Source organism: Thalassophryne amazonica, chromosome 10, assembly GCF_902500255.1.
Source record: "Thalassophryne amazonica chromosome 10, fThaAma1.1, whole genome shotgun sequence".
Lineage (NCBI taxonomy): Eukaryota > Metazoa > Chordata > Actinopteri > Batrachoidiformes > Batrachoididae > Thalassophryne > Thalassophryne amazonica.
Genome location: NC_047112.1, coordinates 24,002,136 through 24,021,271, shown reverse-complemented (window position 1 = coordinate 24,021,271; position 19,136 = coordinate 24,002,136). Strand labels below are relative to the sequence as shown.

Here is a 19,136-nt window from a genome sequence, read left to right as displayed (position 1 = left end):
CACTCGCCAACATTATGGTGCTTATGGACATGGAAAACAAGGTCCGACCTGTGCAACCCATGGTATACTGGCTGAAGTTACAACCAGAAAATTCAAATCTTCAACTGGAATGGGAAAAATGGAAGCCCTGGGCAGAACAACACTATGAAGCAGTATATACACCTAGTTTACCTTTACATGTCACCCTGATGTTCGATGCCAAACAAGAACAAACTGACTATGCATGCTGCTGGGATGTATTGATGAATCAACGGCTGTTTCACATAACCACCACAGAAATTTATTTAGGCCCCCAAGGGGCCGCAGCTTCTGTCAAGCTAACTTCAGCTGAACAACAATGGTATCAAGTGCCGAATGCCACGCCTCATGTGACCCTTTTAGTCTCAGAAAAGTACGAATCCCATGACCTAGGTCCAATGGTAAAGACAGCCTCAGAAGTTGAAGAATGGCAAAACATGGAAAGTCCACAAGTACATCTGTCAAAAGACCAGCAGTTTGTACGAATTAACTTAAAAGTAAATGATGAGGCTATAGCTCAAAAAGTGGAGCTCAATCCTAGACCAGAGGGACAGATGGTGTTATCGGCCCAACAAGAGAAATTGTTAGAGCAAATACCACCAGTGGTGTGGTCCAAAAGCAAAACGGATGTAGGACTAGTAAAAACAGCCTTACCAGTAAAAATAAAAGTAAAACCGGGAGCAAAACTGCCTCACCAAAGGCAGTATCCATTAAAACCTCAGGCTATTGAAGGCATAAAACCAGTAATTAAGGGACTAATGGCAGCTGGAGTTTTAATAAAAACTGCAAGCCCATGCAATACTCCTATCTATCCTATCCCTAAAAACAATACCAAAGAGTATCGGCTGGTACATGATCTGCGTCCTATCAATGCAATAATAGAAATGGATGCACCTATAGTACCTGATCCGCATACTATACTATCAAGCATCCCTGCTGGAGCAAAATGGTACACAGTAATCGATCTGTGTTCAGCCTATTTCAGTGTGCCTGTGCACCCAGACTCACAACATTTGTTTGCATTCACATTTCTGGGACAACAGCTAACGTATACACGGCTACCTCAGGGACTGAACCTGTCCCCAGCCATCTTTAACAAAGTCCTGGCTGAAGATTTACAACACCTTGACATACCCAGTACATTGGTGCAATATATGGATGATCTCCTTATTGCATCAGAGACTCAAGAACAGTGTGAAAAAGATTCATTAATTGTATTGCATGCATTGGCAGATGGAGGTCATAAAGTAAGTAAGGACAAATTGCAGTTCTGCAAACAACAAGTAGAATACTTGGGAAGACAGTTGTGTGGGACCACGCGATGTATAGCCCCAAGCCAAGTGGAGGCTATAATCAAGGCTCCCAAACCCCAAACAGTGGGACAGATGCTTTCATTCCTTGGGATGGCAGGGTACAGTCGGCCGTGGATTTGTGATTATGCTATAAAAACTGCACCTTTGCATGCCATGATTAGAGCAGTGGGGCAAACAAGCAATGCAGCTCTCCTTGTCTGGACAGATGAGGCAACGGGAGCTTTTGAGGCCCTAAAAACAGACATGCAATCTGCTCCCGCGTTAGGTAACCCAGATTATGGGAAACCTTTCCATTTGTATGTTACTGAAAAAACTGGATATGCTTGTGCTGTACTAATGCAGGAAACAAATGAAGGAAAACAACCATTGGACTATTATAGTACAAAGCTTGACAACATTGAAACAGGATTGCCACCATGCTATCAGGGTCTAGCAGCAGCTGCCTTTGCATTTCAAAAAGCATCATCCATAATCATGGGACATGCAGTAACGTTGTACACGTCGCATCAGTTACATGCCCTGCTAACCAGTCAACGTTTTGTCTTAACACAAGCTAGACGCACTGGATATGAAGTTGTGTTGTCCGCTCCAGAAATAACAATACAACATTGTCACACGGTGAATCCCGCCACCAAATTGACCACACCGTTAGATGGTACTCCACATAACTGTGTGGCAGAGACAGAGAAATTTTTGAGAGCCAGAGAACATTTGTATAATCACGCCATAGATGCAGATCTAACCCTGTTTGTGGACGGCTCATGCTTTCGGGATGCCGCGGGATTGCATGCAGGTATGGGGATTGTTAAACTAAACACGGATGGCGAGACCTTTGAATTACTGGAGTCCCAAGGAATTGATCAGCCTTGTTCAGCCCAACTGGCAGAAATCAAAGCCTTAACTATGGCTTGCCAGATAGCTAAAGATCAACGTGTTAATATCTACACAGACTCAGCCTACGCTTATGGCGTATGTCATGTACATGCAAACATTTGGAAACAAAGGGGATTCCTGAGAGCAGATGGCACCCCTGTCACTCATGGAGAAGCGATTTCCCAACTGTTACAAGCTCTCCAATTACCGTCTGAGGTAGCCATCATTAAATGTGCAGGTCATCAAAAGAATAATAACATCATAGCTCAAGGTAACAACCTAGCAGATGACGCAGCTCGCAAAGGAGCACAAGGAGAAAATATGTTTCCCCTGCTAACCATCCAAGATTGTGCCCCACTGGTTTCACTTGACGCACTGATAGTGGCTCAAAGTAGGGCCAGTGGAGAAGAAAAATTAATGTGGGTTAAACGAGGCGCTATTGAGACACGCAGTCAGGGGCCAGCGGACAAGCTGTGGCGCAGTAGTCAGGGACATTTTGTGTTACCCACCAATTTATTACGACATGCAATCATTTGGGCCCACGGACCCGATCATTGTTCGCGAGTCCAAATTATGAACAAACTAAAAGCTGTCTGGTGGTCACCATATATGGCAGCTACAGTGGACCGTTTGTTGAATTAGTGTGAGGTATGTGCACAGTACAATGTCCGGAAATCATTCACAGCCCCTTTAGCCCACATTCCGGTCCCTGATGGGCCATTCAGACATCTTATGATGGATTTCATAGACATGGGAGCTGAAAATCGAGTTAAACGAATGAGATATGTTTTGGTAGTGATATGCAGATTCAGCCGATGGATTGAGGCAGTAGCCTCTGCAAATCAAGACCATAAAACGGTAGCCAAATTCTTGTGCCGAGATGTCTTTCCAAGATTTGGCATTCCAGATACTATCTCATCTGACAACGGTAGGACTTTTGTAGCCAAGGTTACACAAGAAACATTCAAACAATTGGGTATCAAACAGAAGTTTGGGTGTGTTTATCACCCTCAATCAAATGGGGCGGTGGAACGGGCTAATGGCATTTTAAAGAACAAACTAGCAAAAATCATAGCAGACAGCAATGGCAAACTAACCTGGCTGGATGCGTTGCCGCTTGCTTTATTGTCAATGCGCTCACAAACTAACCGACTAACCATTTGACACCATTTGAAGCTCTTACAGGTCGGCCGATGCCTATTCCATACCTGAGAGGACCCTACGAAGGACCATCGCTGGAGCAGCTACAAGACGAATGGCATAATTATCTGAGACAGTTAACCCAAATACACAAAACTATCTTTTTGCAGATCAAAGGTGCTACAGAAGACAGAGAAGCAGAGATTCCACTCGAAAATCAGAGCATCCAGCCTGGTGATCTGGTTTATGTCAAAGTGTTCAAAAAGAAGTGGGACAGGCCCCGCCGAGAAGGGTTGGTGGCCCAGCGCCCCTGCGGCCTCGGCAAGCTCGTCTTGGCAGAGCCGCCGGGCCAAGGGGGGAAGCAAGAGAAGCCAGAGACCCTACAGCAGCACCGAGGGACGGCCACGCCTCCCTGCAGCCAGAAGAAGCACCGAGGGAAGGCCACGCCTCCCTGCAGCCAGGCGAACACCGGCCAAGGAGCTCACAGAGACTGATTGAACAAAGACGACGCACAGCTTCAGAGAGTAGTGGATCCCTGCCAGATAGAGCAGTGACAGACTCAGATGCAGACTCAGAAACAACTGGAGACGCAGGCCAACAGACAGACAGAAATACAGACCGACAGATAGACAGGCCACAGGAGACATCAGACTCGGACAGCAACTTAGTAGATTTACCGACAGAAGAACCACAGGAAGTACAACCCAGACAAAGCACAGATACACCACACATCCCTAGTGACAGCTCATCTAGTGACGGCTCACTCAGTAGCATATCTAGTAGCACATCTCAACAGTCATCAGAGCAATGATTAAGGAATTATTCAAGGGATTGACAATACTACTGGTGGTCAGTATGGGAGAAAATAGACATCCAAAACATACAACGGACTGTGCCGTGGCCATGGCCGCAATAGCAGCTAAACAAGGCATTCTAAACACAGGAAAAACATATAATTTGGTATACATTAAATCAAAAGCCTACAAGAACATAGGAATACAGGGAAAGCTGGGGGATTACATATTAGGCGAAGCCATTAGCATCAAATGTGAAGAGGAGGGAACACTCAACATAGAGGTAATTTGTGATAAAAGAGGATGCAGGGAAACCAAGCAAGACATAACTGTTACAGTACATGAAGCCACAAAATGGGTAAAAATCAAACCAAGGAAAAAGAGGACAATTAGAAGCCTAGAAACAAGCAGTCACTTAGGGAGATGGGATCCCAGTACAGACCTAGCCCGCACACAAGGGTTGAAGACCAATTTATTTTACCAATGGTTGAAATTTTCGGCTAGGCAGATCAGTGAAAAGCCTTGCATAGCCTGTCACCGGAAAGGTGTGATACCTCAGGCTAAACCCCTACCTGATATCAACAACTGTTATAGGAGTCCCCAACATAACTCAGACCAAGCAGAATGCTATACACAATGTGTTATGAAAATGGCAGTAGGTGATGAAAAATATGCTGCCGACAGTAAACTTTGTCCAGTGCCCCTAAGTACAGAAGGAACCGTTCCACCTATGATTAAAATAGAGAAAGGGATGATACACCCATTCTGTATAGCTAAAGGCTTAGTAGCACAATACATAAGCGATTGGCAGGTAGGGACGACCCAGCCAAAACACCACATACAGTGTATGCAAAAGCAGCAAGAATACAAACCGGCCAAAACAGCATGGAACATTACCGTCTGTCACACCCTGCCAGCAGCAGGCATACAGTGTGAACAAATAGTACTGGCCACAGGGGGGTCTGTAATTGGACTGAATCTCACCCATGCTTCATGGGTATCTACTCCAAATTTAGCTAAGGGAACGGTACCCTTAGCTGACATCTTTTGGATATGCGGACAAAGAAGGAAACTCCTGTCATCGCTGTCCCCTAATTGGAAAGGCCTTTGTGCTCCTGTGATGCTCACAGGAGCTATAACAGTAATTGAAATGCCAAATTCAATACAACCCATGCAACAGAAACTTCGTAAGAAAAGAGGAATAATGACGTTTAAAACAGACTACAACATCACAGTAAGAAACGGGATACCAGAAGGGATACCCCGACAGTTAGAAGCCATAGACAGTAGCAGAGTTAAAGCAGATGAAGACACGGATAAATGGGGATGGGCAGTGGCGCTGTTCGGGGTTACTCCAAAAATCCGTTCTAGGTTCCAGGAGGTGCAGTGGATTAATTACTTGTGGTATAATCAGCAAAGATACCTGAACTGGACATTGGCAGCAGTAGGAGCCTTAACCGAACAGCTGCACGCCACCTCGCTAATGACAATGCAAAATAGATTAGCTATCGAGATGATGATGGCTGATGAACAAGGAGTTTGTATTATGATCAAAGCCACCGAATGTTGCACAGCTATTCCCATGCGTACAGGGGAAGACGGAAATTTGACAGAGCTCTTAATCACACTTGAAGAGATGCAACAGGAACTGTTAAGTAACTCCATAGGAGGGAGAAATGAAACTGACGATTCTGGATACATTGTAGGGAATGGAATGAATATTGGCCCACTGTTTTCACTGTTTGGGGCTCTAAGGAGAGGGTGGATATCATGGAAAGACTGGTTATATCAGATAGGTGTAATCTTGGCACTAACAGGGGTGGCGGTCTTGCTGGTAATATGTTGTGGTATTCCCTTGATAAAATTTCTGGTCAATAAATTGATTTCATCCACAGTAGGACAGCTCCCACTGTTAGCCATCCGAGCCCTGGAAGAAAGCACAAACGAAACAGACAGAGAACCAGAATATATGGAAATGGATGAAATACCAATTATCCTCCCCGACAGCCCCCAGCTCCCTAATATTGTGGCGTACACCCCAGATAGGGAAGACTGGGATGGACCGTGCTTGGTGATATTGTAGACGAGGAAGAAGACATGCACGCACATTTACATTCACACACATGCACCCACAAAAATGAGGGATAGGATAGACAATATCTGAAAGAATGATATGGAGCTGTAATAATGAACGTATATGTATATTACTAGGACACAGGAGTATGGCTGAGAGACCAGACTCCCCTGATCAGGGACCTATGCCTGATCTGCCTCTATCAAGTCTGATTGGACTCTCAGAACTGTTTGGAGAAGAGGATATACAGGAGGGATGGTCGAGACATGATTGGTCGCCACAGCCGCCATCCATCCAGCAGCTAAACCAGTTGGCAACAGAAGGATCTTCATCGTTCCAGCACCTGGCGATGACGGCTTCACAGAATCTGCCTGCAGCAAGAGTCGGCCCAAGGACTCCACCATCACCTGAAGGACCCTTTGGACTCAGGAACACACCCCTTCCGCAGATGCCATGGAGACAGTCACATGTGCCAGTGGCAACGATACCCTCCAGGGGAGGCAGCCAAGGTCGGCCATATGCAGCAACCGCCCGAGTGCATCCTAGACCCAATTCACTGCTAGGACCTGTCCCCAGCTTTCCACCCCCAAGGCAGGAGAGATATTCTGATCAGCCCAGTACCTCTGGAGGAGGATCAGCAGGGGTGGACCTTAGTCGAACTCACCCACCAGGACAGAGGGGAGCTTTGTACAGGCTGCTAAATGCCCAGAGTGTCCCAACCACTTGCCTGTGCGACATCAACAATACTCCCCCCACACACGAAATGCCTTCCCCCTTGTACTTCCTGTCCCCTGGACTGCACAACCTTAATCTGGTTATGGTCACCCCACTGGACATGGCAATCGTGGTTCGAGAGCTTCGTCTTCCACAAGAGTCTGTTCCAAAAACCTTGGAGCAGCTCCTGCCCCTCACAAATCACATTCCCCATGGGCTATTTGAGGAAATCATGCCACAACTGAGTCAGACAGCTGCATACCTGTTAAGGATACACCGTGACAATGCCAACATCTCTTGTGCTCAGGAGGGCCTCCATGCTCAACTGTGTGGTCTTCAGTCTAGTATGGACATGCTAGCCAATATGATGGAGCATATGGAGAGGGAACAGCTAGGACTGGCCACCACCACCCTGAATGTGGGCAAGAATTCTCTGGGGGCCCTGTACAACCTGGCCAAGCAGCACAAGGAGCTGGAAAGATCCATCAGAGAACTGCACGACTGTCTGAAAGCCAGAATTCCTGATCCTTCCCCCACTACCCCTGAAAGGCCAACCTCCCCATATTCCCCAACTTCTCCCAAAACTTCAGACGCTGAGTAAATGCTGAGGAGCGTGGACTGACGTAATGGCACTGAAAACGGACGATGACCTTGGTTCTTGAGTTTGAATTACGGACTGGTTTCAGAAATCTGAGTGTAAATAAAAAAAAAAAAACAAAGAAGGATATATGTTAGTAACGAAGGTTGGGTAAATGTCTGTCCTTACCATCATCTGCGTAACACAGATAAAGCTAAATGCATACACATAGATATCACATTGCAAAGTTATAAAAAGGGGACCCTTACACGGCGTGTTTGTAGATTTAGTAGTAAAGATGCACCATAGGGACCCCTTTTTCTTAAATTATAGCATGCCTCAAGAGACATGCATCGTCTAAATTTGGCGTCTGGCCAAAAAGGGCATTAGAAAACAAGCTGAAAAAGAAGAAAAACAAAGTGAAGAATGTTGAGAAATGGCCTATAATGAAAACCATTATATGATTGACTAAGGCAAATGACTTAAGGACGGACATGAAGGGAAACCATTTATTGTGTTTATCATTTAACTAGACATAGCTGCGCTAACCTTAGAATAGTTTCTTGATTGGTTGACTAAATAGTGGTAACGTAGGGGTTATTTGATGCATTTAAGTAATAAATGTGTGACTCTTTAACAAAATAATATGTAGAACCAAGTATAATGGGTTGGAGCCTCTGGTTGAGTGAGACAATAGATGCCAGAAGATGATTGGTTGCACTGATGTCAATGTAAAGCCTTTACTTTGCCATGATTAAGAGGTTGCTGTAACTTGTTTTATGTGGCCATTTTAAGTGCCTTGAATTACACCAAAACTCAATGTTTGAATGTCACCTTGCGTTGATATAATTCAGCTAATTGATCACCTTGTGCCTTAGTATGTAGGTTCACCTGCACTTCAATATATTTACCGTGTGAAGTATCACTTATATTCATATCCGCACCGGAGTTATCTGTAATTCGAGTGATGTGTTTTTCTTTTTTATTGCAATGCACAAATGAAGATGTCTTGTCAGTAAACACCCCAAGAGTATAGTTGATGTAATGGGACTCTTTCGAGTCCCAGAGGAGGGACTGTAGAAGAATTTTTAGGTCCATATTTGAACTGTGATGAACTATCAAGTGTCCTGATCCGAACTGTATGTCCTCTGGTTGAACTAGCAGGTGTTCAACCCAAAAAAAAGGGCTCTATTAGTCATTCAGTCTGTCAGGGGCTTTCCAAGGCCTTTTAGGTGCTTTCCCGCAGGCCACGTGCGAGGTGCCTCGGGCCAGCTGCACCTGTGGCTGAGGCCACGTGCGGGGGGCCTCAGGCCAGCTGCACCTGTGGCTGAAGGTCTTTTAAAAAAATCAGTTGTAAATCCTTCACGTTTTAATGGGAGCGTTTGTCACATTGAAATAATGGCCTAACACCTGCTTAGGGTTCACTAGAGGACGCTTCCAATAGAAAACCATGTCTTGGGAATGAAATAAATAAAAAAGTTGAAGGAGGAGCGATGCCCGCGGGTCTCCAATAAATAGATGAGCGCGGTTGTCATATTCAGTCTCTCTAGAGGACTCAGTTTGTCTAAGCTCTGTGTCGAAGGCTTAAATAAACTTAAAAACTCTGTGCATTTTATCTTGCTTAAGGCTGAATTATTCTAAAGTGTTGTGTCCTTTTCTAGCATATCACTTGCAATTAGTTTGTGTTATCTAAAAGACGACATCCTGAGAAGACCAAAAAGAAGGACCACGACACCATGATGCACTGAGTGTTTCTTTCTCTTTTTGCTCTGTATGCACCACTCTGCATTTAATCATTAGTGATTGATCTCTGCTCCCCTCCACAGCATGTCTTTTTCCTGGTTCTCTCCCTCAGCCCCAACCAGTCCCAGCAGAAGACTGCCCCTCCCTGAGCCTGGTTCTGCTGGAGGTTTCTTCAAAGGGAGTTTTTCCTTCCCACTGTTGCCAAGTGCTTGCTCACAGGGGGGTCGTTTTGACCGTTGGGGTTTTTCCGTAATTATTGTATGGCCTTACCTTACAATATAAGGCGCCCTGGGGCAACTGTTTGTTGTGATTTGGCGCTATATAAATAAAATTGATTTGATTTGATTTGATATCATGTGGTCAGATGAAACCAAAATAGAACATTTTGGTAAAAACTCAACTCCTCGTGTTTGGAGGAAGAAGAATGCTGAGTTGTATCCCAAGAACACCATATCTACTGTGAAGCATGGGGGTGGAAACATCATGCTTTGGGGCTGTTGTTCTGCAAAGGGGACAGGACGACTGATCCATGTTAAGGGAAGAACGAACGGAGTCATGTATCATGAGATTTTAAGCCAAAACCTCCTTCCATTGAAGATGCAACATGGCTGGGTCTTCCAGCATGACAATGATCCCAAACACACCGCTCAGGCAACGAAGGAGTGGCTCTGTAAAAAGCATTTCAAGGTCCTGGAGTGGCCTAGCCAGTCTCCAGACCTCAACCCCATAGAAAATTTGTTGAGGGAGTTGAAAGTCTGTGTTGCCCAGCGACAGCCCCAAAACATCACTGCTCTAGAGGAGATCTGCATGGAGGAATGGGCCAAAATACCAGCTACAGTGTGTGCAAACCTGGTGAAGATTTACAGGAAATGTTTGACCTCTGTCATTGCCAACAAGGATTATGTTACAAAGTATTGAGTTGAAGTTTTGTTATCGACCAAATACTTATTTTAGACCATAATTTACAGATAGATTTCCTGGATTTTTTTTTTTTTTTTTTTTTGTCATTTTGTCTCTCATAGTTGAAGGGTACCTATGTGGAAAATTACAGACCTCTCTCATCTTTCTAAGTAGGAGAACTTGCACAATCAGGGACTGACTAAATACTTTTTTGCCACACTGTATATATGGGTATCTGCCTGGCCTCACAATGTTAGTAATACACCTTATCTGAGCCTCCCTAAATAGCTGCTTGTCTGATCCAAAGCCATTCCAGCTACAGAGAGAGACCAAAGACATCCTGTCTTTACCTTAGGTTTATATATATATATTGCAAACATTTTGTCAACTAATTTGTTTTTATGAGTCATACGTGTTAAAATTGTGCAGATCATTTAGTTCTTGTTTTATGTGTGCACAGCTGTTATAAATGAGTTTAGCCCCATTAGGCCAAACTGTGTCACCAGGTTTGTTGAAAATTAGTGGCTTAGTTTGTGAGTAATCTTGTTGAAAAAAACAGACAAAAACATGGTTGAAGAGGGACAGTGAACCAAATGAATTGTACACATTGATGACAACACCTGTACAGTTCATCAGTTCATCCTGTTTCATACAAGAGAGTGAGGAGTGTAATGCTGCCTCCACATCTGGGTGACCTTTGACCCTGAGACACAGCAGGCAGCATTGCCTCCTTCCTCCCAGGTTGCTGACATCACCACCTGCCCTGGATCAGGCCTCTAATCACAGATAGTGATCAATAATTCCATTAGCATTGATGCATCTGGTGTTTACAACATTCTTATTGGCAGACTGACTGAACCATTTGTGTTTTTTTCTTTCTCTCCTCAGGCCACACAGGAGAGAAAGCTACAGTCACTTTAACCTCAGCGACTCCACTCCCTGACTATGTCAAGTAAGTTTAATTAACCTTGTGTTTCAGCCTCGTACACACTGTACATTCCTCATTTCAGGAGGCATTTGACCTTAGAAATCAGCTGTAGAAATGAAGTTTGAGTGACAGAATCAATAAGTTGTTTTTGATCTTTTCTAGATGTGCTGAAAAATCTCACCTACTTTTCCTCAACTGACCTTACCAAGTGGTTTATTTAAAAATAAAACAAAAAACAGAAGCACATGTTTTACATGCATCTGGTCAACACACATCATGCTGTTTAATGGCAACTCATAAAACCATTTTGCAGTCCATCGACTGGAAATATGAGGAATACAAACCTAATCAATCATTAGTTTTGATATGAAAAAGAAAAAAGAAACCGCTGTTTATAAATAAAAACACATCTCAGAACTGTTCTGCAGTGTCATTATATGAATATAACCCAAATCAAGGAATATCTATATATTAATTAATGAAAAGCTTCGACATTATAAATAGACTCAGAACTATTCTGCAGTGCCATCTAGTGGAGATATTAGCAGCACAACCAGAGTAACTGATCATTTTTACCCATCGACAAAATAATGAAAAGATGCTAAGATCTCATTTATCAATAAGAACATGACTGGTGCAGTTTTAAAATTACTTTTAGGTGTACTTGTACAGTATAGTATGTTTATATTTATCAGAAACTTTGGCTCTTTTTTTCATCTGAGTCTAAAAATCAAGTGACTTTGTCATATACCAGGCAGTATAACTATAAAGAAATTAAGTCTTTTTTTTTATTTTTTCAGTTGATAATTTGATTAAACTTGCATTGAAATAGTGTAGATTTTCTGTTGACAGTTTAAGGTACAAAAAAATGGCAGCAGGTGAATAGCTTTCAATAAACTCTATTTTGGTTTTTCAGCAAATACAACACCATCATATCACTGGAGCAGCGGCAGAAATGTGAGGAGGAGTTTGACGCCAACTATCACGAATATCAAGTTATTCATGACCGGATCGCCGCTGCCACAGAGATGTTTGTGCAGATGAGCTCTCAGCTGGACACGCTGCCTCCTGGGACGGAAGCTTATCAGGTACTTGTCTGGACCAGCAGTCAACTCTCATGTCCATAAGAAATTTGTCAGGGACAGTTTTGCATTTCTGGAGACCGCTACAATGGAGTTAAAATAAAACAATTGAGATGTGCTTGTAGACTTTTAGGTTTAATTCAAGGGTTTTCACAAAAATATCACATTAATCATAATTCAGGAATTACAGCAGCTTCTATATCCAGTCCTTCCATTTACTGAGGCCGTTTTCTTAAGACAAGTCAGTGGATGGATACATGAACATTTCCCAGTCAATGAATATGTCTTGGACTTAATTTACTTCTCTCATTAACAAAAATGGGCACAGAAAAGGATCATCGTCAAAAGATGTGAACTTTCAGCTTCAGTTTGCCAAAAAACATGAAACATGTCAGCTGAGACTTGATCCATTTTCTTGTATGAAGGTCCTTCAATCACTGGGGAGGTCAACAGACAAACGTTGCACCGTTCCCAGTTTTTTCAATCACATTTGCAGAAGCCTATAACATCTTCAGAGTTGCCATTGGTGGCTTCCCTCACTAGTCTATTTCTTCCATGGTCACATAGTTTTCGAGAACTGCCTGCTCCAGACAGATTTACCATACAGCACCGTGCTGTTTGTATTTCTTTGGGATTGAGGTAAATTATGTCCAAAACATATTTAGTGATTTAGAAATGTTCATGTATCCATCCCCTGACTTAGACTTAACTATGTGTTCTCCAGTACTAGACAGACAACAGATTACATTGATGTCTCTAACACTTTTTTTCTGTTGTTTCCATAGCGAATGCAGGACGATGTCGTGGAAAAGTACAGAATCTATCAGAAAGTAAGACTTTTTCTGTTTAATTGCACTATTGTTGACACCACACATAATTGCACAGTTTGTCTCACTGTTTTTTAAGTTTGTTTTTAGTTTTTTTATGAAGTGGTTTCCTGGATATCGAGAAGACAAGAAAAAATGTGTGTATCTTCACCATAAACTGGCGCATACGAAGGAGAGAATTGCAGATTATGACCAAGCACAGGAGACCAGCGTGTGATCAGACTGGACTAAAGGAAGAAAGGAATATTTATTTATTTGTTTATTTATTTTGGCACATAAAGTTTATAAGAACAGAATATTTATTTTGTGTATTTTCCATTTTGAATAAATGAATGAATGAATGAATTTATTTATCAGGCACACAGATGAGCAACAACAAAGACAACAACAACAACATAAAAGGAACAATACGTCGTACAAATAAAGTCGGACATTCAGGGTTTGGTCTGTAATCAACAGTTTCTGCAGCGCGGCTCCACTTTGAAACCATGAACCATTGAAGCAATGCTTCGATCCAGTAGCTCGTTGGTTCTTTGATTCACTGTACTTCAGAAACGGCAAGCCGCTTCTTAACCCCTCTCAAAGCCATTAAAATATCGTCAGTCATTTTTGTGTGGATTAAAGTCACTAACTGGGACTCTTGGCTTGTTGCTGTCAAACGAGAATCGTCCTCCGTTCCGTTCACACTGCTCGAAACGCTGCGCGGCCGAGACGGAGTCCGGTCAGAATTAATAACTTCAAAATGAATCGCCGCTTTAAATAAAATGACACCTCTTTCCAAACCTTTTAATACAGACAAGAAACTACAATCGACTAAAACGTTTTTTCCTCCCAAAATGAAACGTGCTGTGAAGCACAGCAGCTGTAAGAGCTCAGCTCAGAGATATGGAAAGACATTCATGCCAATAATGTTTGAAAGGAAATGCTTTTGACAAAAACTACAGATTTTGTTTATTCCTATTTATGTCCAGAGATCAAGGATTCACCATGTAGAGTTTATTATGTCCAGAGTTTGAGGATCCAGTGACCAATTTCATATTTATTTACTTTAAGACTCAATAAAATGTTCAATTTCAATTCAATCAGCTTATAAAGTGCCAAATCACAACAAAATCTAAATATACTAAAACAAATACATCACAATTGTACACATATCAAATAGTGATATGTGTATAATTGTGATTTATTTGTTTTAGTATATTTAGTCATGGACATGATGAATATTGTTACCTGCTGGACTGTTTCTAATTTTGATTGGTATCAATGGAAAATGTCTTCTGTGAACTGTCTGTATCTCAATATATTATTAAGAATATATGTAGTCAATTTTTTATTGATTTTATCAATTTAAAAAAATCATATATAGATTCAGGTATAATTGAAAGATTTGGGCAATAAATTTCATCCTGTTTCAGTCAATTTTTGTTATAGTGTTGTTTTTTTAGGACATCATATTTATACAAATAAGAAGTGTTCACTATGGTCCATGAATTATAATAAATATATTAAAAGAAGTGTGACAGTGTATGTTGCACACAATTAAAAGAATGAGGATTATTGAATAACAATTGATTTCTACTGATTTTTATTTTATCATTGGGCAAAAATGCATCTGTCAGATTTTCACTCTGGATCCAGCCCTGAGGATGGCGCATTGGAGAAAAGCAGTTATCTGTAATCATTGCAAAGCAGAATTTGCATTTCACCAAAGCTATACAACTCTCAGGTACCACCTCAGTGGTTACTGCTTTTTATTTATGTATTTTTACAGATTCTCATTTTGATATGAAACAGGATAACAAATGACCTGCCAGTGGTTTTATATTTGATTTCATTAGAGTGTTTCAGTTGAAATTTACATTTTCAAATATATGCAACGTTAATTTACATTTTCAAATAAAACTGCTTTTAAGCGGCTTTTGAATTCATTTTTGGGTTTCACATATACCATGCGATTAATCACAGAAAGTCATTGAGTTAATGCGATTAAGATTTTTTATGTTTGCCCACCCCTAATATATATATACTCATAAAATCTATACAAAAAAGAAAAAGAAATTGCATGCACAATTTGACTTCATAAATCACTGAAATTTCAAAACAACCAAACAAGTAATAGTGAACAATGAAAAAAATGGTAAACCTAATCCTTCAAACTATAACGGGTAAATATGTTGTTTTTGTAAAGCCTTTTAAAACCAACCAATGTACCAAGAATTTTAATATTATCAGGACATTTATTCCAAATATTAACACCTGTACAGCCTGTACTTTTCTGACAGAAACACAATGACTTTTAACAGTAGTACGGATCTTCAGTTTCTCAAATAATGTTCTATAATAATGTTCCTCTCATACTGTAGCTGGAATCTCTCATTTTAAACCGATCCTGGGCATGAAGACGCAATAGCTTATTTTTGACTTTATACATAATCTGGATTGTAATATAGTCAACCAAGTCCCAGAATTTTAAAATTTGCAGACAAGCAAATAATGGATTTGTTGGCTCTTGATATGGTTAATTACTGATAATTCTTATAGCTTTCTTTTGCAACAGAAAAACTTTTTTAGTATTAGTTCTATATGTACGTATTTCCCCAAACCTCGACACAATATATCATATATGGAACAAGTAATGCATAATATAAAGTGGCAAATGCATGTTGGGAGAGGAAGTCCTGGGCTTTATGCAGAATTGCAATGGCTTTTGACATTTTAGATTTAACATATTTAATATGTGTTTTCCAGCTTAATCTATCATCATTATAAACATCAAGAAATTTTGTATCTGTTACAATTTCAGTTTCAATATCATGTAATAATAGATTTTTGCTTAGGTTCCTGGACTTATTCCCAAATATGATACACTTAGTTTTACCAAAATGGAGCCATAATTTATTTAAATCGAACCATTGTTGAAATTTATATAATTCTTTCTCCATCTTGTCCAGGAGCTGTCCCAAATGATCCCCACTACAAAACACAGTCGTATCATCCACAAATAAAATACAACTTATGTACTTGGAAACCAAACATATATCATTAATATGCAAAAGAAACAACAATGGCCCAATGACTGAAGCCTGGGGCACCCCACAAGTAATCTTCAAAAACTCAGAATTTGTCCCACCAATGTGAGCTCACTGATATTGTCTAAGTAGGTATGTTAGTGTGTATATGAATTTCACTTGACTTTAGTTAAAACTTAGGAGGGGTTTTTAGTAGGCTTTTTCCTACAATACAAACCTGGGTTTTCTTTAAACCAAAATTAAACAGCCAGTCATCAGTATAACTGGTGCAGACATTGATAAGTGAGTGGAGACCTGGGGCCGTTGAACTCAATACTGTTACATCATAAGCAATACACACATGTTGACTTTGTAATCTAAGACTCTAACACCGGTATTACCATTTTGCAAACTATGTAATAAAGATATTAAAATGCAAGAGAGATAAACTTCCTTGCTTCATTCCCTTAGTTAGAAGAAGAAAAGAGCTGATACTGTGATCCCATCCAGCACTGGTATTATAGCTATTTTTGTACCAGTTGTGTCGGAATAATCAATACATATGTGAAATTTCATCATTCTTTTTTAAGCATTTTTCTTTATTTGCCTCTCACATGCCTGGAAGCTCCTCACCGTCTAAAACCCTGTCATTTAGGTCCTTCAGACTTTTTTCAGTACAATACTTCAGGGGAGCATTGGCATGGCTAAAACCTTTCAGCTTCTGGGGGGGCTCTGCCCCCAGACCCCCCACCTTTTTAAGCATTTTCCTTTTTTTGCCTTTCAGTTTTTGGGGGAGGCTCTGCACCCCAGATTCCTCGCCTTTTTAAGCATTTTTCTTTTTTTTGCCTTTCAGCTGACCGCCCTAATTACAGCTCTCTTAACTCCCTGGCACTTTAAGCATTTTTTAAATGTAGATGTAAATTAATATTCAAAGTTTTCAGCTAGTTGACAGTAGGGCTGTACAATATGGCCAAATTATCGTATCTCAGTATTGTCATATCAGTACGATATGACAATGATTTCACACAAAGTGCAGCAACAGTGAAAATTAAACATTCTTAAACAAAACAGTAATAATACCACACTCATTTTGCACTCATCATAAGGTTCGGATACAGCGTCCTCCAAAAGTATTGGAAAATGGTATTTCACACATTTTAATTTATTTATGCCATTTCAAATATAAGAAATACAAATAAAGATTAATAAAATTATAAAATGATCTTCCTCAAACTCAAACTGAAAGCATACCTGTAAATAATAATCAGTTTTATTGCCAGTTTTCTTCAGACAATCAGGGGATGGAAACATGAACATTTCCAAGTCACTGAATATGTTTTGGACTTTATTTACATCAATTATGAAGAAATACAAAACTTTCTTTGACCAAAACATCAAATCTAGACTTTCATCTCGAATGTACTTTCTGGCAAAATGTAGTTGAATGTTCAGGTCGTCTTTTTAAGAAAATCCTCCTCTACACCACTTCATCGGGAACCTGGATTTTATATTTTTAATTCATTTATATCAAGTTCTCGAGATTTGCTTTCAGTTTGAGTTTAAGGAAGATAATTTTAGAAAAAGGTATGAGGTTAAAGGAGCAAAAATGGTGACAAAGGTCAGTTTCAGTTTGTACAGGGGTCAAAAGTTAAATTTGCTCCAATTTTGGTAAAAATGTCTGCAAATTATTGGTTATGTTAATCAGGTTTTAAAAAGTAGCAGTTTGCATCATGTGTCATGCTTAGGTCATGTTACAGGGTAACATATGTCACATGTCAAAGAATCCAATGGACATTGACCTTGTTTGACCTTTACTTTGGAGACCAATCATCCAACACTGTTCATTTATTAATCCTATTAGCTCAACCAATAGTTTACATCATTTTTTACCAAAATTGGAGCCATTTTAACTTTTGACCCCTGTACAAAGTGAAATTGACCTTTGTCACCATTCTTGCTGTTTTTACCTCATAACTCCATAACATTCAGTCATAGATAGTCCAAACAATACCTTTTTGGAATCTTTATGATCAAACAAGTAATGTGGTGTAGTTTTCAATTTCATTGGAGCATTTTTAGATTTCAACCCTGTGTAATTCTTCAACTGAACCCTACCTGGCTGCCTATTGAAAATTCATGTGGCCAGTCATTTTTTCCAAAAGTGTAATGTCTAAGGTGTATTTGTGCTGAATTTGATACTTGTATCACTATTTGAAGGATTGTTTCAGTTATCTGCTGCACTAATAAGCCAACAGAGCATGAACCAGCTGCTGTCTGTTAGCTTAAACATGATCAGGTTTCTGTTGTATATAAGACAACCCGAATTAAAGGAGAAATGCTGCTTTTAACAACCTGGAACCCATTTCTGGCATAAAATACGGTCGTTTACTCGCCAATATAAGTTTGGTGTCATTAGAAGTTCATGGTTCAAACGACGTGTTCAGTTCAAATCTGAGGCATTTTCTTCTTCTACTATGGTGGAATAGAATTTTTTGTGGTACATAGCACCAACTACTGGACAGGAGGAACCTAGCAGTCGATGTGACTCACTGATTTCAAAATGCAGCGCTTTTCAAAAAGACGTGTGGTGCTGTGACATGTCAATCATCTGTGTCCAATCAGATTTCAGGGGAGTCCAGTGCAACCCTGGCCTCCGCTCTAGCTCTGCCCATGCCAGGAAGTGTTCAACATTTGACATTTCCTGTTTCACTGTTGACTCAAAATTTGGCACTTCCTGTTTCAGTGTGAACTTGCCACTGAGTTCCCGCGAGATTACACGGGATCTCATCTGTTAATCCAGGAAGTGTTTGACATTTGACATTTCCTGTTTCACTGTGGATTCAAAATTTGGCACTTCCTATTTGGGCCACAGTGGTCCATGAGCAAGCACAGCGCTTCGCTCGTATAAACCTAAAAAGAAGCATTTCAGACACCCAAGTGTAGATATGTACATACATCACTTGAAAATGTTATTTTTTGTGTGTGATTGCTGAATGCCAATTAAAAAGTCATTATAAAAAAAGAATATTGCCTCCCTCTAGTGTTCAAACTGGTGAATAGCAAGTGTAAATTGATTTGTTGGCACAATGTCAACATTAAAGATTTGCAGCTTGCCAATATTGTTTTAAAATCAGATATTTTTAGA

At 40.6% G+C, this 19,136-nt stretch overlaps 1 protein-coding gene across 1 annotated transcript in view; it reads left to right on the top strand.

Moving 5' to 3' along the window:
• LOC117519459 (RNA polymerase II elongation factor ELL-like) overlaps positions 1 to 13,200 on the top strand; it is a 33,008-nt gene extending 19,808 nt beyond the window's left edge. The window contains exons 8-11 of the mRNA XM_034180802.1: positions 11,035 to 11,098; positions 11,991 to 12,162; positions 12,942 to 12,986; positions 13,087 to 13,200. Of these exons, the coding sequence (XP_034036693.1) occupies positions 11,035 to 11,098; positions 11,991 to 12,162; positions 12,942 to 12,986; positions 13,087 to 13,200 (395 nt within the window). The remainder of the gene's footprint in view (positions 1 to 11,034; positions 11,099 to 11,990; positions 12,163 to 12,941; positions 12,987 to 13,086) is intronic.
• The last annotated feature ends 5,936 nt before the right edge of the window (positions 13,201 to 19,136 follow it).